Source organism: Prosopis cineraria, unplaced genomic scaffold (genome assembly GCF_029017545.1).
Source record: "Prosopis cineraria cultivar Desert tree isolate PC_DT_omini unplaced genomic scaffold, ASM2901754v1 PC6, whole genome shotgun sequence".
Classification (NCBI taxonomy): Eukaryota; Viridiplantae; Streptophyta; class Magnoliopsida; order Fabales; family Fabaceae; genus Prosopis; species Prosopis cineraria.
In genome coordinates this window covers 35,864,373-35,890,300 of record NW_026555337.1, presented here as the reverse complement: position 1 = coordinate 35,890,300, position 25,928 = coordinate 35,864,373, and the positions used below count along the sequence as shown (strand labels likewise).

Here is a 25,928-nt window from a genome sequence, read left to right as displayed (position 1 = left end):
TGATTCAATTTTCAAGCATGAATGAAAATTTTCTACTGAGGCAGGAGAAAAAAGAAGTTCTAATCCTCATATCTTAAACCAAATCATGTAGCAACATCTCCTATCATATATATTTACAATTAGTCACAAAAGCCCTGTATTTTACTTCCATAGTCTCTTTTAATTTCCAACAAATGAAAAGGAATGCACGCGCTCTACACACATTTACATACATGCGTATACAAGCATATATATGTATATAGCTTTTTTGATCCATTTATCATCAAACATTGGGCTCTGTATTTAGATATTCTTGAAAAATTAAGATAAAAGCACTATGGTATTATCTTTATGATAAATCAGAAAGAAATTCATTTAGTTATATCAGCATGTGATGAATCAGATTCATCATGGAATGGTTGTTCAAAACCAAACAATCTGGTTAGTCGCAGCAACCTCAACACAACCTTGGCTCTACATTGCATAAATATAAAAAAAAAAAAAACAAAAAACAGAGGAGACAAACAAAAGGCATTTGAAGGAACACATGAATTCGGTTACCACATGGAGAGTTGTAATCTCAAAATGACCAATTTACACAGTAACATATCAGCTCATTATCTGAAATACCCTTTGAATAGGTCTCTCTCGCCCAACTAGTGTACATTGAACAGAAACAAAACAATTTACAGGCCCAACAACAAAGGACCAACTACTAAATTTGCTGACACTCACAGCATGGAACATGATTCTTCCTTAACTATGAATATGATCTCTTCCATTGCTCATCAGATAAGGAACAGGTCATTCAACATGACACTATAGAACTGAAAGGTAAGGATTGTCAATTCAGTTCCGTCAAAATGCATAATGGGGCTTTTTGTTTGTGGAATAGACTGTGTCAAGAATTACATGAAGAATTGCATACTCACCCTTGACTAAATGAAGTTAGCCATTGGGATCTGCCACAATTCCCATCATTTTTGTTGTTGTTTTAATAGCTTTGACAGTATCTCTCGCTTGCCTGCAAATTCAGAAAAAAATATACAAGAAACGGTTCAAACATCAACACCACACTACTTCACTTATTCTGACAGATCAACAAGCTTCTTTATGCTCCCAAAGAAATCAAGATAAAAGCCTTCCACCCTCAAGAATCAAACCATGAATGGAAGTGAACATTATTAGAATTGAAGATACAGCATGCTAGGCACCAAAGTATCCGGTTTCCATAACTTGACTGAGATTATAACATCAAATTCAGAGATAATGAAAATGAATGAATCCCAAAGAACAACAATCAATCGTGCTTCACTAGATTTCTTGAGGAATAATGAACAGTCATAAAATTAATAAAGGGTAGTGCTATGTTAAAAGCCAGATTGCAATCTCAAAGTACCTGCAACCAGCAAAGATTCCAATTAATATGTCCAGAACCATATTCCCACCCTATCCAACCCTATTATTCATCTGCACTTTTGACAACTTTCACAAGAATACGATCAAATGCTGTGGAACATGAAGACTAGAACTAGGAATAGCAGCACATGGGATGTTGAGGTTGGAGATGGCGGAAGCTTCAAGCATGTGGTTCTGTGGACAAGACTTGTTGTGAGGATGGGATCATCACAAATTTGCTTCACATATATTGAAACTCATGATGGTCCAAAGACATGGCCTTTGCCTTAGCATTTCTGCATGTGGATGAAAAATAAAAGCATGAGAAAGAATCGTAACTACACAGGCAAACATGACTTTTTTTGAAATTCAAAATATTCCAGAGGTGCATAAGGTGTTATGAACACACAATGAAGGAATGATGTAAAAGCTAGGTAGTTACCTTATACAATTCTTGAGATATTTAAGGATAAAGACAAGTATAAGGGTTATAGATTCATGAAACTTTACAGGATAATCATATTATTAAGATTTTCATTTGCAAACTTGAAAAATATTTTGTCCATCCTTAGAGACATATTTAGTGGATTTTTGATGTTTTAGTCATCATCTGGAGAGTCATTCATGAGAAGAAAATTTGAAATGACTAATCTTCTATGTTAAATTGTTATTTACTTACAGGAAATTATTCACAAAAATAAAACTGAATACATCAAGGAAAAACCATCCATGATGGTGGTCACATCATTAGAATTGAAAACTTAATTAGTATGTTAGGCATCAATATATTATCAACTAATTATCCCCATTGAACTGAGACTTTGACAGCAAACAATGCAGACAGACATCATGAAATGAATGAATCTCAGAAGTCCAGCATTGAATTTTGGCATGACTACATTTCTCTAGGAATTATAAACAATAATAAAAACTCTTAACAAAAGAAAGATTCATATAGAAAAAAGTAATCAGTTTAAGTTTCATTTAACACTTTAGTGCAATACTATGGAGAATAACTTCACAGACATATATCAGTTAAGCAGTTATCTTTTTCTCTTGGCAATGTTCTCGAACATTTATCAATGTGTAAGAAACAAAGTCACAAAATGAGTTAAAAGGACTGTGGGGTACCTTTGATCAACAACAACAACAACAAGCCTTTATCCCACTAGATGGGGTTGGCTACATGGATTGCAAGACGCCATTGTGCTCTATCATTTATCAAGCTTTTAGGAATATTATTAATTAACAAATCGCGTTCAATAACTTTCAAAAGTGTTCTCTTAGACCTTCCTCTACCTCTCTTAATCGGACTCAAAGTTATATGTTCCACTCTTCTCACCGGTGCCTCCCTTGGTCTTCCTTGTATATGCCCAAACCTCTTAAAAGGACTGTGGGGTACCTTTGATCATGGGAGACTAATTCAACCATTTGAATTTTCCCTCATGCCATTAGTTTTTGGCAGCTGTTTCATTTGTTGCTACGTTGATTGACAAGCTTGGCACGTAGTTTTGTTCCAGATTCAAATCCAACTACAGATAAAGAATTAAAAAGTGAAACAGATGATTCAAAAAGGAGAAGTAGATGCAAGACAAAGTAATCTTAGGTGTTTAAGGTCAGAAATAAATAGAACAGAAGATTTCCCAACTTCCACAGAAAAAACATACCCAAGGCTAAAAGAGGAGAAATTTTTCAGGCAATTAATCATTCATTTGATCCATAACACATAAACTGATCTCACATAGAATTAATGCTGTGTGTTAGTCACTTCAATAAGACCAACCATAGTCTAGTTGTACCTGCAACCAGAAAAACTTCAAGCCAATTAATTTATCAATTCACACATTTTCGACAGCCAATGCAAGGGAATATAAGAAAATCAACAAAAATTACAGTTAATCTGCCCAGAAACACACTCCTATCCTTTCCAACAGAAGAAAGTACCGAAAGCCACAGAAAAGTTCACTGTCAAATTCTTAGAAAACCAAATAACTTCATCAAGGAATTCAAACCTCTGGAAAAAGAAACCAAAACATAGAAAAGCTTTATTTTCAAGAAAGGATGACTCTTACAAAACAAAAATGAGCCAAAGCAAAATAAGAACATCCACACCCCTTTAATGGAAAATGATGGGTCCTCCTTACTTCCTCGCATGTTGATGAGCCAAACAAGAACCAAATTGAACTATCCATAAAAAATTAAGAGCACCATTGTTCATCTACACTTTTTGATACTTTCTCCTAGAATACCATCAACTGCCGAGGATGAAGACCACCACTAGCATAGTGGAAGCTTCAGGCATGTGGTTCTGTGGACAAGATCTCGTGAGGATGGGATCATCATAGATTTGCTTTACATATATACAGTGAAACTCAGGATAGTCCGAAGACATGGTCTTCAGCTCAGCATTTTTACACATGGAATATATTTCTTGGCTTCACTAGATTTCTTGAGGTATATTTAAAGGTCATAAAACTCTCAAGTCTTAACAAGAAAGAGTCAAATTGAACAACGGAATCAATTAGTTTCATAAAATACTAATTTGAATAACTTCATTGGTATACATAGGTTAATGGTTATCCTTTTCTTTGAAATGTTATAGGACAAATATCAATCTTAAAGAAACAAAGCAACAGAGGGAAATAAAGGACAATAGGTACCATTGATAGTTTGCAGCTAATCCATAAATTTCAATACTGTGTGCCATTAGCTTTCACCAGTTGTTCACTTGTTGCAACTTTCACAGACAAGATTGGCAAATTTATTTCAGATTCAAATCCAATTACAAATAAAAACTTCAAAATTGAATACAAGATACAAAAGGAGAAGTAGATGTAGGACAAAGTAAGCCTCAGGTGCTTAGTGTCAATTATAAATAATTTGAAGAAAGTAACCATGAGATAAAAGAAGAATCTATAAAGAAGCATAAACGCATATAGAACGCTTTTCTGAGGCGATCAATTATGATTCAATTCTCAAGCATGCCTAAAACTGAATTTCAATATCTTCACAATTGTTTTCAGCAGGGTAGTGTCAGAGAAGTTCTGATCCTCATTTAGCAAGCTTCTTTCCAAATAAACAAGATTCCATATCTTAAACCAAATTCATACAGCTCTGTCTCCTATCATATATTTTGTCATTTTCATGTGGTTAGATTCAAAGTTTCCTATTATCTAACAATTGATATAGGTTTTTGACATTTTAATATCAAATTCATCAAAATAATAAGTAACTTTATCCAGGAATTCAAACCCCTAGAAAAAGAAACCAAACAGACCAGAACTTCAGTTTCAAGGAAGGTGATTCTTACAGAACCACGATAAGCAAGAGTACAATGAATGGAAAATGCTGGGTCCTCCTTTCTTCCTCTCAGTAGAAAATTAAGAGCAACATCATAACTATAGAATACAGCCCCATTGTTCATCTGCATTTTTGAAAACTCCCTCATAGAACAATGCCAAGGAAGATGGAGACCGCTACCACACATGGGAAGATGAGGTTAGATAGAGGAAGCTTCGAGTATGTGGTTTTGTGGACAAGATTTCATGTGAGGACTGGGATCTTCACAAATTTGCTTTACATGCATTGAAACTTAGGATAGTCCAAATCCATGGTATTTGGCTTAGCATTTTCTGCACATGGAGAAAAATGAAAGAATGAGATAGAATCATAACAACACAGGCAAACATGTCTGTTTTGAAATTCAAAATATTGCTCATGTGCATTAGTTGTTAGATAAACAAAACTCATGTAAATTTTGCCACAATCAGATGATGTGCATGAGTTTCTATGTAGCTGTGAGGGCATAATTAACGACATTTATTGTGGTTGCAGAATTATGAACGCTCAATGAATGAATGCATGATGAAAAAGTTAAGGCGCTACCTGATAAAATTCTTGAGCTTGTTGTTAAGACAACTAAAAGGGTTATAGATTCATGAAACTTTGCATGATGATCATATTATTAGGGTTTTCATTTCCAAAAAGAGCCTGCAAAAGTGGATCCTAAAGGGCTGAAACACATCCTTGGAAACTACTAATAATATAAGAGTAGTATCATTACTGGAATCACAAGCAGAATCCAACCATGTTGCTCATAGGAAAAGCACCACGAGATGCCGAGGAAGATGATGATCACAACAAGGATTGGCAATACATGGGATGGCATATGATTCTGGGAAACTCAGGATAGTCCAAAAACTTGGTATCTCGCTAAGCATTCCGACACAAGTAACAACAATGAGCTTGTAAGTAAATGGAGATAGCATCATAATTAAACATGTACACTGAACTTAAATCCAGGGGCAAGAATTCTCTCCTCTTCCTTCTCATCCTCTCCCCTTCTTTTTCCTTTTTAACCATTAGATTAAAATTTGGATGGTTTATATTTAATCTCCTATAAAATTATTATTGAAATGTTAAAGTATAAAAAATATAAAATATTAAAATCTAAACTAAAATTTACTATGAACAATTAAAAAATACAATAAAAATAAAAAGGAATATTACATAGGAAATCAAATATAGATTATCATAACCTTGATCTAATGGTTAGAAATCAAGAAGATGATGGGAAGGAAAGTGGAAAGAATCCTCACCCTAAAATCAGATACTCCTTCCCATCCTCAATGAAAGAAATAGATAACTAATTCAAATAGATTGAGGAAATTAATTAAGTTGGTTATTTGTAAAAATTGTATGTTGATTTTCTTGAAGTGCCCCTCCCTTTTAATCATTTACTTCCTCCGTTAAAAAATATGGCATTTATTCTTAGGTTAGATGTTAGAAGATATAGGGACCTTTATAGATATAGTCCATGTTATATGACCAAACCAAGAAAATAGCTCAACGTTTATTATATTTTGTATTATGGCTAATTTATATATTTGTTAATAATATACAGTTGGATATCAATGACAAATCCTTTGTAAATTTTCAAATTTTCAATGATAAACTCCTTGTATATCAATGTAAACTGACCTTACTTTCAATTTTTAAAAAACTTGGTCCATGTTTCCTAGACATAAGATTATTTTCAGCTAGTGGACCAATTTATCCAAAAAATAAGGCATTTTTAATTTTCAATATATAATTAATCGGTTTTTCTTAAAAAAATCATAATAGATAACCCAATCAACCCTTCCACTATCTTAAAGTCAGCTAGAGAAATTTTAAAGTGAAGAATTTTTTTCCCGAAAATTAATAATTGTTTGCATGAAATTATTTGATATAAATAAAAAAAATTTTCAAATATTATTATTATTATTATTATTTTGAAATGATTATTATTGTTAAAATACAATCTCAACACGTGCAATTTAAAATCATCTAATTTCTTTTACCAAAAAAAAATAAATAAATAATAAGATCATCTAATTTCAAAGTTTGGTTGAACAAGTTGCAGCGATTAGATGTCACCATTTATGAATGATTCGTACACGTTCACGTTTTCTACAATAATTTTGCTGCTCATAAATACTTTTAACAATTGCACATCATTTTTAATTTTATTAAAGATAGAGAAAAAAAAATAAATTAAATACAAGAAATGCAATAATATTAAAGCACTAACCTTTAATTAAGAAAGAATATTAGTGACGAAACTCTATATATGCATCATGACTCCCGGGTGAATGAATGAACTGCCAACAAGAGATGAAAGAAAGGTAAAATCTTAAAAACTAAAATTAAAATATTATTTTGAAATAAAACTGTCTAAGAAATAAACAAATTTTTTTCTTAATACGAGGCCAAAGAAGAAACAATATTTTATTGGGAAGGGATTCAATAGTACAAGGCTTCTTATTTATAGGTAGGGTTGTGCACATTATCTGAAACCTTGAACAATCCTGCCCTGCCTGAGCCATTCAGGCGTACTCCAATCCAAACAAATGCCATTTTTTGTTTGTTTTTAAATTATATTTATTTTATGGTATTAATTTTTGTTGAGAATTATCATGAACTATAATATTTTTATAATCTTTTTAGACATTTCTTGTCATTACAATTTTTTTAATCCCTTTCAAAATTTAAAATTGATTTTTAACTTAATGTCATGTAAAAATAATTGATAGTTATTGATTATATACAATTTTTTAAAAATTATTTTGATTCTAATATTAATTTTATAAAGAATACATTTTCAATGATAATAATTATATTTTTTTAAATAACTCTTTTAATATATTTTTCAAAAAATAAGTTTCAACTTAATAAAGAACCAAAAAAAAAAAAGTAAATAGACGAAACCAAACAACTAATTTAAAGCCCAAAAAGAAAACTCTATAATTGTTAATCCAAGGATTAAAACTAGGAGACTGGGTGCTTATTGAGTTTCAAATTCCCATCTAAAAAAAATAATTACAATGATAATTTCGTGGATTTTGAGTAGACTACAAAATATGGTGCCTTTATTTTTGTTTAAAAAAAAGATTGAAAATGTCAAAACAATGAAATCAACTTATTAATGGAAGGTTAAAATAAAATAAAATACCTGTAAGGGAATGCAGTTCCATCTAATCTATACGCACGTCTGTAATGTGAGAAATTTTATGCCAGCCTGGTCCATCCACTTTTTGGTACCGCCGCTTTAGTAATGGACTATTTCCTGAAATATATATTCCAGAAAGGGAGTTGGGTAAACCTTCCTCTGGCAAGCACTCGAGATTTGGGCAACCCTCAATGCATAACCACCGAAGAGATGTGAGGGAGAGAAGGCCATTGTTGTTTATTTTTGTCAAATTTGAACATCCCACAAGATGAAGAACTACAAGATTGGGCGGCAAATGTTGCTCTTCTAAGAAAGACTCGGCATTTTCAAAATCATGATCACCCACTTGAAACTGTTCTAGAGAATGAAGCCCTTGCAAGCCCCAGCTCATACGACAAGCTATGAGTTTCGGACAACTTGTTATTCTAATATTGAAAAGGCTTGAAGGAAAACCTCTTTGAGGAACCAATTGCAGCTGTGGACATCGAACCAGCTCTAAAGAACGAAGACAGGGGACCTGTGCATGCATGTCTTCATGAAGTGACTTCAGATGGGTCATGCCAGCAAGGGTGATATTTTCAAGTTTCGGATAAGAGGAATCTTTCATAGGGAATGATTCAAGTTCCAAGCCTTCACATCCTGTAATTAATAGCCATTCCAAACATGGAAGGCATAGAGGAAGGGATTTCCTTAATTTCGGACAGCTTTCTATAAACATGGTTTTAAGGCGAGGAAAACATTCACCTTCAAAATGCTTCCATTCTTCCAATTCCCCCATATCTTCAATTATCAAATATTTAAGGGATGGAAACGGAGCAATTGGCAAATTCTCCCCGTAAAACTCTGACCCAATCTTCTTTATTCCTTGTAATCTACAAATCCGAAGCACATTTAGAGAGGGCAGCCGCCCAAATGGTGGTAAACAAAAGCAATATTTACAATCGCTCACACAAGAGATACTAAATTAGGTAGATAAGGAGCATTCATCCAGTCCGCAAACCTTGTGCCACCATAGTTTTCAATAACAAGACGTTTCATGTTTGTATGAGGTTGAAGAGCCTCCAAAACGGACCTTTCATTTTGTGAATCCTCATTGTTTCCACTCCATCCCAAGTCAATTCATTCAGGTATTTCTTCTCCTTCATGTTGGCCCCCCCAGCATCCTTTGGATCACTGATGTTATCCAACATTAAAATCTTAAGACTGCCTTGAAGACAATTGAGTTTTCCTAACTCCCTAATATTGGACCCGCCTTGCTTTCCCACAACGAAGCTTGTCAATACTTGAAGACGTCTCATCCTTCCCATGTTCATTGGCATCTCCCTTATACAAGTCCCAACCAAATCAAGATGTCGAAGGTTGATGAGACTCTGCAAATCTGGTGGCAATTCAGCCAAAGACTCGCACCCTCGCAATTTCAACGTTTGCAAACTGTGCACCTTACAAATTGAATCAGGTAGCTTGCTGATCCCAGTAGAAGAAAGGTCTAGATAATACAAATTGATTAATTTGTACAAATCCTGAGGTAACCGAACAAGCTGATCGCACTCGTTCAATTTCAAAGTTTGCAAATTACACATGGTGCAGATTGAATCTGGTAACTTTTCAATCCCACAATGAAAGAAGTCTAGATAACGAAGGTGCTTTAAATTGCTTATACCATCACTTAATTTAGTGATAGTTGCAACATTCTTCAAGCCCAAAATTCGCAAGTGCTTGAATCTTAAAAGCATTTCAGCCTCAATCTCATCACCAGGATCACGGTACCCTTCTTTTAGTTGAGCAAAACAACGTAACTGCTTGCTCTCATAAATAGTTTCCAATGATATTTCATCGACGAAACTTGAGTGTGAACAGTAGCGTATCTTTTCATCAATATTATTTGGCACCTTATTACCCTCCATCCTCAAACAAAATCCTTCGCAGACTGACATCGCTAAATCATTTACAAGATCATGCATGATTAATTTGTCATCATTTCTTCTTGATTTCTCAACAAATGACCTTGATTCTAGTTCCTCCAAAATTCCATTCCCCAATTCCTCCACACTTTTATTTCCTTGGTTGCAACGTATCAAATCCTCTGCCATCCACATTTGGATTAGAGACTCCTTGTCAATTTCAAAGTCTTTAGGAAATATAGAACAAAATGCAAAGCACCTCTTCAAATTAGAAGGAAGATAATGATAGCTTAGTCGTAGAGCTGGCATTATATCACTCTTGCTATCCCGTTGCTGCCATATCTCACTATCAAGAATTTCCTTCCAATATTCCTCTGAAAACTTTTTATGCAAGAGGCCACCCAATGATTTTATGGCTAGAGGCAACCCTTTGCACTTCTCAACAATTTTTTTGCCAATTGACTGTCGATTTGAACACGAGCTAGCATCCTTGTTTTTGAACGCATATTCTGCAAATAACTTCCACCCATCTTCTTCATTTAACAAAGTTATGTGATGCACTCTAATAGAGGCCATGACTGATGCTACATTTTCACTACGTGTTGTAACAAGGATCTTACTTCCAGAAGCCCCAAAACACAAAGGAACTTGTAATGATTCCCAACTGGGGTGGTGCTCATTCCAGACATCATCAAGAACTAGAAAAAATTTCTTCCCTGTCAATTTCTGTTTTCAGTTTCAGCTGAAGCTGATTTTATCTTCATATCCTGTTATTGAACAATCAAGTGCAGAAAGTATTGTTTTCGTAATTCTAATAACATCAAATTCTTCTGAAATACACACCCAAGCTTTGAGTTGAAATAATTTGCCATCCTTCATCCTCTCATTATTGTACACCAGTGAGCAAGAGTGGTTTTCCCCGACCCACCCATACCCACTATAGAAATCACAGATAGTGGGTCCCTGCTCAGATCTTCATCGAGTAAAAGACGAATTGTTTCTTCTTTATCACCATCTCTGCCATATGTGCGGGACTCATCAGGCACCAGAGATGTAGTTGGCAATCTAGAGTATCCTTTCCCACCAACTCCAACTTCACTACCACCGCTAGAGCCTTCCTTCAATCCCAGAATATCCTTTTGTTCTACAAGGGACTTCAGGTCGTCAAGCACTTCCTGGATTCTAGCTTCCATGTGTTTGTCAAATGGATTATCAAAAGCAGTTAAGCAGCTTAGTACCTTACTGGAAGCAGGTTGATTCTCAGCTTCGATCTTTAACCTGGTCGCCTCAGTAGCAATCTCATCTAAGAGGTCATCAGCCACATAAACAACATGTTTGAGCTCCTGAACCCATTTCTCGACATAGGAGTTTGTGTACTGCCTTGCTTCTGCTCATCGAGCACTTGATTCACAGAGATGAGGGTGTTTTTGAGGTTTTTGAGCAATCGATCCTCGAGCTTTCTAGATCGGACGTACTTGGATATGGTAGAAGCAGGACCCAGCCTATCAAAAACAACTTGAAGAGCAGCAGAGAGAAATGCTCCACCCACAACCTCAGCAGCCATGGTTGCTGGTATGCTTAACAGGGGAGATCAGCAGAAGAAATCAAGAAAGTTTTTTTGGGAACGAGAGCGCAGAAGAAGTGTAGTGTGGAATAATGATAGAGCTTATTTTCTTTCCTCGATGGGAATAATCTCAAAGCTGCGTGAATGGATAATAAAGTTGGAAGCTTCAATTTAATTGGTTTGGTAGATTTTCTTGTCGGCCAATGCCTGAAGCGAAGGACAATAATGTAGATTGCTTTAATTGCTTTTACTTTGCAAGTAGTCGGAGTATGGACACCCTGACCGCTTGGCTGTTTCTTTCTAAAAACTTTTCCCTTTTTGAATTGATAAATAAACGTTAGCATCGTTGGACATTAGTTGCACATTCATTGATAAGTTAAGATAACTGTTATGATTTTTTTCCCCTGATACAACCGTTATGATATTTTTAAACAGTGATTAAAAATAAACTTTTCATTTTGCAAGCTAACATTTGTCTACAGATAGATCTCCTCAGAATTTTTTTTATATTTTTATAACTACTTACCTGCATTAATTTTATAATTAATTATCCACATTTTAATTATACACTCACTAAAATGTAAGACATTTTTAATCAAATATGATTTCTAATAAAATAATTACTTATTTTTAAATAACACCATTTTTTTATACTTACTCTTATTTTATTAAGATGTTTTACTTTAAAATAAATATAAATAATTTATTTATTATGGACATTTTGAATAAAGTACATTAATTATATTTTAAACTGCTAAAATTTTTTTATATTTTTTACTATTTAACTTTTTAAAAAATATTTTATATTTTTAATAAAGCAAGTACTTTTATAATTTCTTATATATAAGACGCTACATTTTGATTGTTTAGTTAATATTCACCTTTATGTTTTTAACTTTAATCTTTCAGCTACAACAAACATCAACAATAGTAACCCATAAACAATTAAATGAAGTCAACGATAGGAATCACATTAAGTCCACTACTCCTTATTTTATAAATAAGTCATTTTTAACTATCTCTGAAATTAAGAAAAGAGAGTTAAATCATTAATGTTATGAAAAAGACAACAATTTCTCATTTTACCCTTATTAAATGTATCATATTTAAAAATAAAATATCTTTCTCATATCATATGTAATGTTTTACTTTACTAATAGAAAATAACAAAAAGATAAAATTAGAATAATGTTATAAATGATCTATCTTTCATACAAAATGACTTATAAAAAAAACCAGCAATTTTTCTAAAAGATGATTTATATATAAGATTGGAGAAATTCTATACGCTAAGTGAAACAAAAAAATAAAAAATAAAACTCATAATTGAACTAGTGAGAAATAAAAATAAAAAAAAAATCAAACCCACAATTGAACTAACATGATATGTGTAGAGTATAAAAATCCAAGTCAATCCACTCAATTGAAGTGGTAAATTGTTGAGTCACATGATTTAATAAAATATTAAAATATTTTGTTTATGATTGATCTGACCACATGATTCAACTGTCATTTTAATTATTAACCCTTAAACTTGTATCTTAACCAATTCAATAATAAGTTTGATGTTCAATATCTTAACTATAACCAAAATTAAATTGTGATCAAATGCATAGTAATTAAATATAAAAATTTGCTTTTGAAATAAAAGAGATCATAAATAAATAAATATTTTCTTTCCCCCCTTCAGTTACAGATTTTTTCATACCATTGGAATTAATGAAGACTATATTGACCTAATTAATGGTATTTACCAATTCAATTATTTGTTGGATTTTGCGGTTGTTCCAAATTAGATTGATGACCAATTCAATCGTTTAAGGAATCACTACCCGAAATAGCCAATTCAATCTTAGCTTTAACACATTGCTATTAATCAACAAATTTTGATTGATAATTTCCTTAGACATCCTCAAGTATAGATCAACCCAAACGATTAATGCTAGAAAATAAACCTTCTCATACACTACATATTATATGTAAACTTGTATTAATGCATGACATATAAACATTTTACATATTATACTATACTAATACATTGTAAACTTGTATATGAACTCTCCCAAAAAAAAATCTAACATGCATATATTATCATATCATACTATCTTTTATGGGCAAAGCCTACTTTATCAATGAATATTCGAAGCATGCATGGCATAGATTGGAAATTGAGCAATGACTAGCATTTTAAAGAGACAGAGATTACCCCAATAATTTACAACATCATCATGAATGGAAAGTTGTGTGCTCATCATGTTAGGAAAAATTATATGACATGACTATGAAAGAAAATTGAATATATATATATATATATATCTCTAAAAGTTTAGAACCAACAGCATCTAAAATGCACAAATAAATATAACAGCATCAAAATTTCCTCAAATACATCATACTTTATTAGTAAAAAAAATTGGACACAAAGATGTATTAATGTATAATGAAGCAATTTATAAATAATGAAGCATTGAGTTACTTGAGATATCCAAAAGTGATATTGTTACCAGCAAATGGGTTAGCTGATAACTACAAATTCAATCCCTATGGCTATTGATCCTCTATTTTCTTCTTTTTGTCTCTCTTTTTTCTGGGCATTTTAGCTTATTCTTCTTGTTCTGCTTGCTTTTCCTCTTTTTCTTCTTTTCTCCCACATCAGCATCATCTCCATTCAACTCACCATTCTCACTAGACTCCTTCCCTTTCTTCTTCTCCTTTATGTCAGCTCCATTTTCATGCTTTTGAATAGCATTTGCATCCTCTTCATTCTTCTTCTCCTTCCCTTTCTTCTTCTCTTTCTTTTCTTTCTTCTCACTAACAGCAGCCCCCTAGGTTCCATCCTCAATTTTCATTGGTTCCTATTCAGTGTTCAAATCTACTCGACCAAGAGAAGAGTCGGTGGCAAGATTATATGTCTACAAAACACAGTAGAGTCAGCATTTATGAAAATAGAGCAAAACATTACAGAGGCATCAAACAAACAAAAAAGGGTGATTTAGAATCAGACCTTAGCCGATGTTAATAGTGCTCCAACTCCCTTCTTCCTATCCTTGTCATATGCTTCTATCTTGGGCTTTCCTTTAGCTGAGCCAGCAAATCAACCTAATTCCTTGCCTTCAAGATTCCTTAACCATGCTTCAAGCTGTTAGAATAGGCATGTTAGACTAAGAAGCACCGACTTGGATACATGTATCGAATACAATATAGCATAATTCAGTGGATATGGTAATTTTCAAAAATTTTAGGATTCAAGTACAGGAATATTTATAATATTTATTTCAATGTTTTATGATATAGGTACATGTATTTTGATTTTTGAACAAGAATTTCTAAAGTAATATAATGATATTTGAAATAATCAACCAAAATAGTAAGCTTTTTTCAAGTTTTTTAAGTTGTAGAACAAATTTATTGTAAAAAATTCATAATACAAATGTTAGAATATGTAATACATATGCTAAAGTATCCTACCCTACAAGTATCTTATTGGATAGCTATCAGAAAGTCTTAAGGAAATATGAATTATGAACAGAGGGAAACTATCGATCCAATTTTGAGAAAGTACCTTGGCTTTCTTCTCCAAGCCTATGGAATTATCTTCGCCATCTCCCAAAGCATCACACCAGATGGTCAATGCAGCCTTCGCAATGAGTGATCGAGAAATTTTAGCCTTGAACTTGGGAGTTACCTGACCAATCAGAGATGCATGGTAAATAAGACCATATTTGATAGTAGAATGCTTAGTCTTCAGGGCTCTGAAGAGAGCCTTTTCAACATTGAGAATCTGCACCATGCTCCTAGGCTGTTTTGCAAGATTTAATAAGCTGCTCCCATAGGCAATAAGACAAGCACTAACTAGCTCCCTAAAAAGAGTAGTCAAATTGGGTGTGATGATGTCCATCTTACTTTTAGGTAATCATATAGCTGGGCTCTGTACTCAGAAAGAGATAACACATGGTCACACAATTCTTTGATATTCATCAAATCAAGCTCATCAACTTCAGTTCCCATGGACATAAACCTCCTTTAGTTCTATCTCAACATTGTTTGACAAGATCTGCGGCACATGAAGTTAGAAAACTTAAGAATCCATGAAAACAGCAAAGCCTAGCTTCCTATTCTGTATTACTGTATATAAAGAGGGTATTGATGTTAATTAAATTTACAATAAAAGGTTTCCATGTAATGTAATCCTGGGAATAATTGTGCATCCTTGACTTCAAACATATATGATAGTGGAACTGACCTTGAGATGTTAAAACTAAAAAGCAAAATTACAAAGGTACTTTAAGTATAGCTCACAAACCATACCTTAGTGAAATCAAATTTTGCAGCATTAGCTCGATCTCCCATCAATTTGATAGCCTTTGCACACTGGATGTTATCCTGTATAATTTTAGCAAGCTCAAGGAAATGCCAACCGTACCATTCTTAAACTCTCATGGCATATATATTTAGCTCTTTATCCAAGTCATCAAGTAGACTAATGGCTTAGACAATCATGGTATCTACCTGTAACACAATAGGTGACATTTAGACAACAGCAACCTCTAACAATGTTTCCCAAGGGATATTAAAAAGAAAATCTATTTATTAAGTGTTCTAGAAATATGCTATTCTTCTTTCAATAATTCAAATGTCACATTCTTTATTGTGAGCATGCTGTTCTTGTTTTTTTAGGCTAGCCACCTGGCCTTTGTTTTTAGTTTTTGAGTTGGGATAAATCTAGGGTGAACTACCAGCATTTGACTTGATTTATGTTTATTGACTTCTTGTAATACATTTTGACTCCTTATTCCAAAAAAAAATCCAAAAGGGTATTCATGTGGTGAAAAAATTTTAAGCATTTTTTTAACACTTATCATATAAGACCCAACAATTGATAACGCCACACCGAACATAAGGCAAGCAACATGCTTACAAAATGATTATATAACAAAATAGGTGTCAACAGCAACTCAGTGGGAAAAAGAAATGGCAAATACAACATGCTAACAAATAAACATCCACTCCCAATGCCAATTGACAAAAGTTTAAAGAAACCACACCTTATATGCACTAAACTTCAGCTTGTATCTTGATAGACTATGAGATAATCCTTAGCTTATTGGAGCCACATCTTACATTAAGAGACCAGTTATGAGTTCATTTAATTGATTTCTCACACCTCTCATTAACTCCATAATAACATTGCTGTGAATACATTCAATTTTTTGCTAGATGAGTTATGCCAATTTTAAATTACAAATTCAGCTTTAAATAGTTTCACCACTCTTCAAAAGCAATTTGATTTCCTTCTAGCTTTTCCTTTATCACATTCCCAAGCTTTGAATCAGATATGGCTAAGGTTTCATTTTCACAATGTGCATGTAAGAACTTTCACAGTCCTTTGCTAGCTTTACCTTCAATTAACAAAGTTACGACCTCCAGAGCTTCTGAAGTATTCTCAAACTTAAAAAATGCTTTCAACTTGGCAACCTAATATGGTGCCAAATATAGTGAGCTTCTTGCATATGCTATTGGAACATTGAAGCAAATTTAACAGTAATAAAGTCAGCATAGAGCATGAGATGGAGCATGTGAAACCTATCTAGCTGTTTTGAAACTGTTAAACTCCTTCCACAAGTCCTACGTGGAAAAAAAAATAAATTAAGATGAAGAACAACAACCTAACTTAAGCTACAATAATAGGCAAAAAACTATTTGGGGGGGTTATAGCTCATAACTCATGTCATAAGCTTTAGATAAATGCACCATGGTATCAGATTAATGAGAAATCAAAACAGAATATGGTATGCTAAACTCTAAGGTAAATACAAGCTTCTGCTATCCCAACCCTGAACACACTACTTCCCCAGAAGCCTTCTAAATGGTTAACTAAAAGAGGAGTAAGGGAGAGACCATGTATGCTTCTAAGTTTTGCAAATTACAAGACACATATGATAAACGTAGTAGAATTCCATATTTTAAAAATTAAAAAAATAGAAAAACTTAAAAATGACACCAAAACCACCGAGCTACTCATCAAATATGTTAGACTTCCTTGGAGAAATTTTAAGTGAATAAAATTACAATCTAATGCCAAGTGGCATTCTTTTAAGAATCAAATAACTATCAGTATTGTTACCTCAACTTTTGAAAGCTTTTAATGAAAAAAAATTTTTTGAAAGCTTTCCTTCATCCAAAACCTTGAAAAGGGCAAAACCCGCCGGTGTTTCAAACAACACAAGCATTTTATTACTTGCCACACAAGCCTGGGGAAAACAACACAAGTCCTTTAGTAAGAAAAGCTCAAAAGTCAAAACTACGTAATAGATTCCAGCGTCATCATCTCTCAGTAACAACAATGATACTAATAATAATGGAAGCCGATGAGAAAGTGAGCACTAGTAACCTTCCTGAAAATGCACTAAACTATACAGACACAGTTTTTTTTTAATTAGTAAGTTCAAGAATCACCATAACCTAACATATAAATCACAGCAAGAAACTTTAAACTTTAAAAGTTGACAAGATTTTAGCAGCTGTGTCAAAATATCAAAATGAGATAGATGAATTTCACAAGTAAGAGCTAGTTTAGCAGCAAGAACACAGCAGCGAGGTTGGGGCATTTTAAGGTTTAGGGGTTAACACTAACGAACGCCAAGGGTTTTATAAATACAGACTTACTTAGATTAAATTGAATGGCATAAAAAGAGCATGAGTACTATAATATATAATTAATTTAATTTAATTTAATTTAATTTAATTTAATTATTAAACAGTCTTCGATATAATGCAATATATTAGATTGAAATTAATCATTTGGAAAAGATTATTTTATATTTAAAGATATAATGTAATATATTCATAGGAAAATAAGCTTCAAGTGAAGTAATTATCAATTTTTTTCAATTTACATGTCATATTTAAATTATAAATAATGTTGAAAATGTATGAAATTAATAAAACATGTACTTTTTTGGCCAAACCAAAAAAACCATGAACTTTTTAAAGATAAATAATAAAAATACTTAAAAAAATAATTCTCCATTTAGATTCATTTTTTGTTCAATTTATATATGTATACAAAGGTATTAAAAAAATAGAGGATATTGAATAAAAGAAAGATATACTCAATATATATTTGTAATTATTACACAATAATTTATTTATTTCTCAAATAGAAGTCAATTAAAAATAATTTTTAAAAAAAGAAGCATAGTAAATATTTTGAATATTCTATAATTCTCAATTCTTGGTATCTTTTACTCTTTATTTTTAATGTTCTAAATTCCATAACCAATGAATGGCTTTGAATGAACTTTCTTAATTCTTATGGTCAATGATATATAACCATTATTTATACTAACAATTTTATTTATTTCTTTATAATCCTAGACACTAGAGTTAGGTTTTTATGATTGAAATTTTATAAAATAGTGATGACATGCAAAGAATTGGTCATCTATATCACTATATGGATGGTTTGGTCTATTGGAAGTAAACCAGTTTTTAAAAATATATTTGATATGTATATATAAAATCTTTATGCAGACTATATATGTTTGCATGTATTTACTTATATTAAGAAAAACACTATGTATTTGATTGAAGTGAAGTAATTTCTTGCTCATGTTAATCATGGAAGGAGGGATGTTGACCAATAGTATGCAATATATAGACTATTTACATATGTATGCTTGTATGCATGTATGTATTATTCTTTACATTAATTTTATTAGCTATTTACTAAATTGTTTGAAATATACTGATATGAAATTATATATGATTGTAAAATTAAGTAGCTACATGCATGCAAACAAGCTTTCTGTTTTTGTTTCATGCTGTCAATGCTTTTCTGTTTCTTTATTTATATATGAAATCTGGTTTAAGTATGTGAAATGTATGATTTTTTATATATTTAAGTATCATATCAAAAGACTATATTTTTATATGTTCTTTATAATATTTTTAGAATTAACATATTAATATTGATGGCTTTTCTTTGCTTTGCTTGTTTTTGAAATTTTTTAAAATACTTTATCATTAAAAAGAATTTATTATCTAATTACATATTTATTATGAATTTATTTTTAAAAATTATAAAAAAAATGGAGGAGGGAGTACTCTACAAAATGCAGTAGTAGAAAATTTTTGAGAGAATCACATCCAAGAATCTTTCAAAAAAAATTATTCGCAAACAAGGACCAATAATAAGTTATCATTCTTAAAAAAAAAAGTCTCCATTACCATTTTTTTATAACAAAGTCTCTATTATCCTTTTAATAATAAACAATTTCATATTGGTCTTTATGTGTAAATAATTTTTTAAGTAGTCTTTGAATGTTATTCTCCCAAAACTTTTTCTCAATGACGTTTGGCTTTGTCAAAGTGAAAATTATACTATTGAAGAGATAATAATGAATTAAAACCCTTTTGGATATTTGCTTTTGCTCTTTACCCCCAAGATTATTGTCCCATTTGTGTTTGAAAAGTTCTAGCTAGGCCATTGGCAAATCTACTTTCCCTTTACTTTCGGTGTACTTTTGGAAAGTCAATTTGACACATCTTTAAGTGTCCAAACAATATCTCACCATTTTTAAGTGGAAAAATACTTTCTAACAATTGAAAGTACCAAATCCAAACAAACCCTAAAACTTATATCCTATGCCAATTGTAGGTATTTTAAGCATGCCCAAGCTTTAGCTTCAAGTGGGTTACACTGACTAATGTTATGAGTGAAGCCAGTAATCCAATCACCATTGTGGTCTCTAGTGGCTCCTCCACAACTAATACACTAAGTCATACTAATTAAAGGCATTTCAATGGAATATAATGCTTTTGTTGTTTTTGTTCATTAAGGATGACATCAGTGCATTGTCTTGTTAAGGTAGAATGAGTTAGTGCACTATTTCTTTCTTTGCTTTTTCTTTCTTCACCAACCTACCCTAATATAAGTTTACCAACAATAAACCTTCATTCTATAAAAATTATGTTGAAATCTTAACTTGAAAAAAGTTTATTTGTTTTCTGGTTCACTAGAAGCCACTGAGAACATCCAAAAAAAAATCAAGATAAGTTACACTTGGCTTTGGAATCTCATAAAATATTAGGAAAATACTACTTATAATAACCTATTATAAAGAAGCAAATACATGCACAGATTAATTAACATGCAATGCACTTGTTTTATATCTACATAATTTGAAACCACCTCTAGAGTGTTTAGCTATCATAGGCTTTAATCTTAGATATAGAGCTATGTACATGAATTAATTATCTTCTAGTTCCTTTTCTAATATGTAGGCTTGCCTATCTTTATAATTTAACAAAATAAAATTACCTTAATTTTAAATATAGAAAAACAAAAACCAAAAACTTAAACCTAATTCATAAAATCAGACAGTCACCAATTTAGAGGCTACCTTTATAAAATAAGGCAAAAAAAAAACCAAGTCTGATAGAACCTAATGTAAAGCATATACATAAAATCAAATTGATAGTGCCTATATTTCAAAAACCAGCCAATACTCATCAGATACTAACCATGTTATTATTATTAGACTACACATAAAAAGAAAAAAGTATATTATTCATACTCCTAAGTAAAACCGTCATCCTAGAAGCTAGTTGATGAGACTATGATCCTAACCAGCTTTGTGTTGATCTGGAATATGTGGAAATCCAACCATAAACATTTGAAATTCAACAATTTTGACATGAGCTTTGTTGATCTCATCCTTTGTCAAACCTTCAACTTATGATAGTTGCTTGTATATCTCTTTAGCCATTGAAACCATCTGAGATTCCTGACGCATGTTTGCATATAAACTGCTAAATTTTTGCAAGACTTGGATCATAGTGGAAGAAGCTTCCTTCATTGCAGCTGCAGCAGTGTCATGCCTTGCCCTTTGTCTCTTCCTGCTTGATTCTGCTTCACTGAAAGGAATAGATGGCTCCTCAAATCAAATTTAGCCTCATCTTTGTCTAGCTCATCCTCTGTCTCAGGTTCCTCCTCTGCTACCTCTCTACTGTCCTCTTCTTGTTGCTTCATTCTATGAATTGCAAGTCACAAAACAAAAGGTGAGGGGTTTAAAAACCCATATTTGAAGTAGTCTATTTTTTAATGCAAGCCTATGGGTAAACTATGCAATAACAAGCAATTAAGACATGACTAAACTCATAAAATGTCAACACCTAGGTGTTCATTCATAAAAAATCTTACTTCTTCTATCCCAAATTATAAGACAACTTTAAAGGTATTTTGTTGTCCCAAAATATAAGACAATTTAATAAAAATAAAGTTTCATTAATTATGCTTTTTCAGTATTACCCTTCATGTGGAGAAATAATTGAAATGATTATAATATAATAATTAAGTGTGTAAGTTTAAATTTATACTAAATGAGGGACACATTTGCAGGTCTATTTTTTCTCTAAAAAAGTAATTTTGTAAAATGTCATTATTGAGTTTTATTGGTATGTAGTAATCTTGTCTCACATTATCTTATAATTTAGGACAAAGGTAGTTATATGTATATAGATATTAGGAGCCCAACGAGCAAGTCAAAGCAATCAGTTTAAACATGACTAAACAGAACATATAGCAATAAAACACAACTACTACTAGAACCTAAATTGAAGAACATAATTCTATAGACCATAAAATGCATAATAATATGACTGAACTAAACATATACAAGTCACAGTAAAAGACCATAAACAACTTCCATCTCTTGTGATTTGAATCTTCAACAATTGGCTCAAGAGTTTCAAAAGGCTCTACTTGGACACGCATCATTGATTCGAGCAATATGTTGAAAAATAATAGTTATAGAACAAGCCATATTCAAAAATATTGTGTAAATAGCATGGGCAATCATAAACCACCCAAGCATAAGATGAAGATCTCCTTATTCACATTTTTGGTCCATAATTGTCTTCTTCTGTTAACCACCAAATTATCTTAATGTTTTAATACTATCATAGCATCATAAATATTTTTTTCCTAAATTGAAATTAAAAGTTGTTGAGCTATTCGGTTAGATACATGACCAAATGCAAGAATATTTGTGTTGTAGTCACAAACAATAACCATAAGTTGAAAATCAGACAAAAATTACAAAAATAATAGTGTTCAACTATAACACCAAAAAAAATCATAAAGGCAGCAAACCAAAACTTGAAAATTAGAAAAATCAGACACTTGTGAAAGGAAAATTAGGAGACCACAAGTTCAAATGCTAGCAAACCACAATGTTTAAACATAAAACCAATCCACCTATATTACAATGCAAGATTTTACCTCTCCAGCAATAGAACTTCACTCTCACATGTCTCAGTTGTATCCTTAACTTCACTAGGCTTCAGCTTGTCTTCCAATAAACTATGAGATAAATCCAAGCTCATTGCATCCATATCTTGTAATAGCATGCTATTTCTGAGTTCTTACTTCTTACACCTCTCATTAACTCCATAACAACATAGTTATGAATACATTCAATTTTCTGCAAGTTCAAATGATGCCAATTTCAAATCTAGCTACAAAGTAGAGAATCTTTTACCACAGAAAATTTAAAGAGACATTTGATGCCCTACCAACTTTTCCTGTATCACATTCCCAAGCTCTGAGTCAGTCACAGCTAAGGTTTCATTCTTACAATGTCCTTCTAGGAACTTTTCTAACCCTTTGTTAGTTTTGCTTTCATTTAACAAATTCACAGCCTCTGAAGCTTCTGAAGTAATTTCAAACTTAGAAAATGCTTTGAACTCAACAACCTAAGTAAAGTCAATGAGCTCTTCAGGTTATGAAGATTGAGAAGATGAAGCAAACTCAATAATGATAAAATCGATATAGCGTAAGGGATGGAGATAACAAGAACCTATCTAGCTAATTATGCACTGTTAAATTCATTACGCAAGTCCTGCATGACAAAAAAGTAATTAATTAAGATGTAGAAGAACAACTGAATGAAGCTTTAAGCAAAATGGGAAAGAGACATTGTGCCACACATAGCTCATAAATCATCTCATGAGCTTTAGAATGCCCATAGATATCAAATTTAAAAATCATAACAGAATATGGCATTGCTAGACTCGATGGAAGGAAGAAAACATGCAAAATTTTAAGGTTTGCCAAATTGCATGACATAGACGACACAAGTAGTAGATCTCTATATCTTAAAGATTGAAAAAATATAGAAAAGAAAAAAACAATTTGAGATAATATAAATTTTAGTATTTAGACTTTCTTTTAATTATTGATTTAGTCTTTGCGGTTGGTTAAGTTAAGAAATTATAAGATTTGAATTATAACTATAAGAAGTGGTTAAGAAAATATAGAGACTAAATTATTCTAAGTTCTGAGTCAAACTTTAGGGACTAATGAAATTGATAATTGAGGAAGAATTTAAGAACCAAAAGCTATATTTTCATCAAAAAATTAAGAAATAAAATTATAATATAGTGCCAAATATGTAAAATTCTTCAACAATTAAGATAAGAATCATTAGTATTGTTACATCAACTTTTGAAAACTTCCCTTCATCCAGCACCTTAAAAAGAAAAAAACTTGCTAATATTTCAAATAACACAAGCATTTTTTTGCTTCCCAAACAAGACTGGGAAAGGGAAAAAATGCAAGTTTTTAGTTGAGAAATAAGAAAGGATCAAAAAAGTTAAAAAAAATTCCAAAACCATCATCTTTCAACCTACCATAACAGCTTATATACAACCACGAAACTAATAATAATGATTGAAGCCAACAAGAAACAAGAACTGCTAGCCTACCCAAAGACAAAAAGTGCTTGCTCAATAAAATGTTTATAATGATTTTACAAATAAATTATTTGCCCTTTCCTCTTAAGACAAAAACAATATTGAATTAAAAAATAATACAAAAGAATTATATTATTGCAAGCAAATGCAAGACATTTTTTGTATTTTACTTTAAAAATTAAAAAAAGTTTGATTCAGTTGCCAAAATTTAAATTCATAAGGACATGTGTAAAGCATACATAAAAACAATTCCATTTGAGACATGTTCATCGCATTGAATTTGTCAGTTATAAAAAATTACCTCATTCTACTAGAATCAACCTCCATTGATTCATATGTATTCATATGTTCTCTTATAAAATGATTCATATGTTTCTTTTATAAACAAATGCTTTATCAATCTTATATATTAACCATGATAAATCTGTATTTGGTTTCAGGCAAAAAAACCACCAAACGTTAAAACTAGATATGCCATAAGAAACTCTAAAATTCTAAAGTTAACAACAGTTTACTTTTTATAATGCAACACCAGAATGAAAGAAGAATTCCAGAAGTAGGTGCTAGTTTTGCAGCAAGAACATAACAGTCAACAAAGAAGCTGAGGTGTGTTAGGGTTTAAGGGTTTAATGTAACTGACATTGGTGGAATAGGATAATTATTTTAAATTATTTTAGTAATGTAATTTTAATTTTAAATTATTTTAAATTTTAAATTATAAATGAAAGGGCAAGACTTATATACTTAATCTCATAATTTCATATACTTTCATCCAACCAAATTAAAACATGTGAATTTTAATGTGCTAATAATATTAATAATAAAAATTTGCTACAATTACATAATTTTAAAAGATACAATTATTTTGATTTAATTAAAAAACTTTAAGTATATAAGGTTAAGTATATAAGTTTTTTTTATATGAAATATGATTTGAAATCTGCATTAATTGCATTAATTGGTTTTCATCAAATCCTTCCAATCTATATTCTATAATCTATGATTAGAATTAGAAATTTGTATAATTGATCTAATATATATTGGATATGCTATTATTTATGTTCAATGCATCTTCCAAAAAGGAAAGCAGCTCCTACCAATTTAGGATATTGGTATTAGTAATTATATAATGAAAATTGGACCCAAAGGATATGACTATTTTTTATACCGATGTTTAAGATATTGAAAACTAAATTGATCATTGAACCAATTAAGACATTGATTAAAGGGTTAGTGGTCAAAATTATAATTAAATTATGATCAAACCGATCATAAATAAAACATTTTTCTAAATTGATCAAGATACCAATAGAATAGTTCACTAATTTAATTAGGCAGGTTCACTCAAATTTTCATTATATGCCAATTAATGACAATGTATATAATGATTTTATTTGTCATTTGTATGGTCCTTGTTATGGTGGGAGATAAATAAGCACCCCATTATCTTCTGCCTGAATTCACCTCATAGTAAATTATGGTGGTCCCCTATATTAAAAAAAAGATTAATATTGGTTAAAAGTCAATTTTATTCTTAAACTATAGGTTTTGTAGCATTTAAAATCCTAAACTCGTTTTTTGATATAATGTTCCTATTTAACTTTTCAAAAGGGTACGGTATGGCCTTTACCATTAACAAAATTAGCTTTAAACTTTAATTGATAAGAAATTTACCAGAAAAGACATCAAAAATCACCCCAAAAAAACCAAAAAATTACAAACATAAATCTAAAAATTAAACAAAAATGTCCAAGGAAATGACCCTATTAAAATCATTCATATCTTTAAAATTATTCATCACGTGCACACATAGTCTTACACACATCATCACGCACACAAC

At 31.5% G+C, this 25,928-nt stretch overlaps 1 protein-coding gene and 1 pseudogene across 13 annotated transcripts; both read right to left on the bottom strand.

The window, feature by feature from the left end:
- Positions 1-498: 498 nt before the first annotated feature.
- LOC129312408 (putative disease resistance RPP13-like protein 1) lies at positions 499-11,546 on the bottom strand. 13 transcript variants are annotated; one of them, XM_054955025.1, is made up of 9 exons: positions 7,871-11,546; positions 6,950-7,019; positions 5,464-5,589; positions 5,263-5,367; positions 3,045-5,009; positions 2,780-2,909; positions 1,379-1,673; positions 912-1,003; positions 499-806 (listed from the first exon to the last, which is right to left on the bottom strand). In XM_054955025.1, exon 1 carries the CDS (start codon positions 10,342-10,344, stop codon positions 8,902-8,904), a length of 1,443 nt encoding a protein of 480 aa, XP_054811000.1. In that variant the 5' UTR covers positions 10,345-11,546; the 3' UTR covers positions 499-806; positions 912-1,003; positions 1,379-1,673; positions 2,780-2,909; positions 3,045-5,009; positions 5,263-5,367; positions 5,464-5,589; positions 6,950-7,019; positions 7,871-8,901. The 13 variants fall into 13 exon arrangements, with proteins under 13 accessions (XP_054811000.1, XP_054811003.1, XP_054810996.1 ...); XM_054955028.1 differs by lacking the exons at positions 5,263-5,367; positions 5,464-5,589 and having other exon boundaries at positions 3,045-3,176; positions 4,038-4,114; positions 4,688-5,009; XM_054955021.1 differs by lacking the exon at positions 5,263-5,367 and having other exon boundaries at positions 5,441-5,589.
- A 2,560-nt stretch (positions 11,547-14,106) lies between these two features.
- LOC129312472 (probable nucleolar protein 5-2) lies at positions 14,107-17,562 on the bottom strand (annotated as a pseudogene).
- Between the last annotated feature and the right edge of the window lie 8,366 nt (positions 17,563-25,928).

Bases quoted from the DNA above. Each gene is read 5' to 3' on its own strand.
- LOC129312408 (XM_054955021.1), bottom strand. From the start codon at position 10,344: ATGGCCTCTATTAGAGTGCATCACATAACTTTGTTAAATGAAGAAGAT.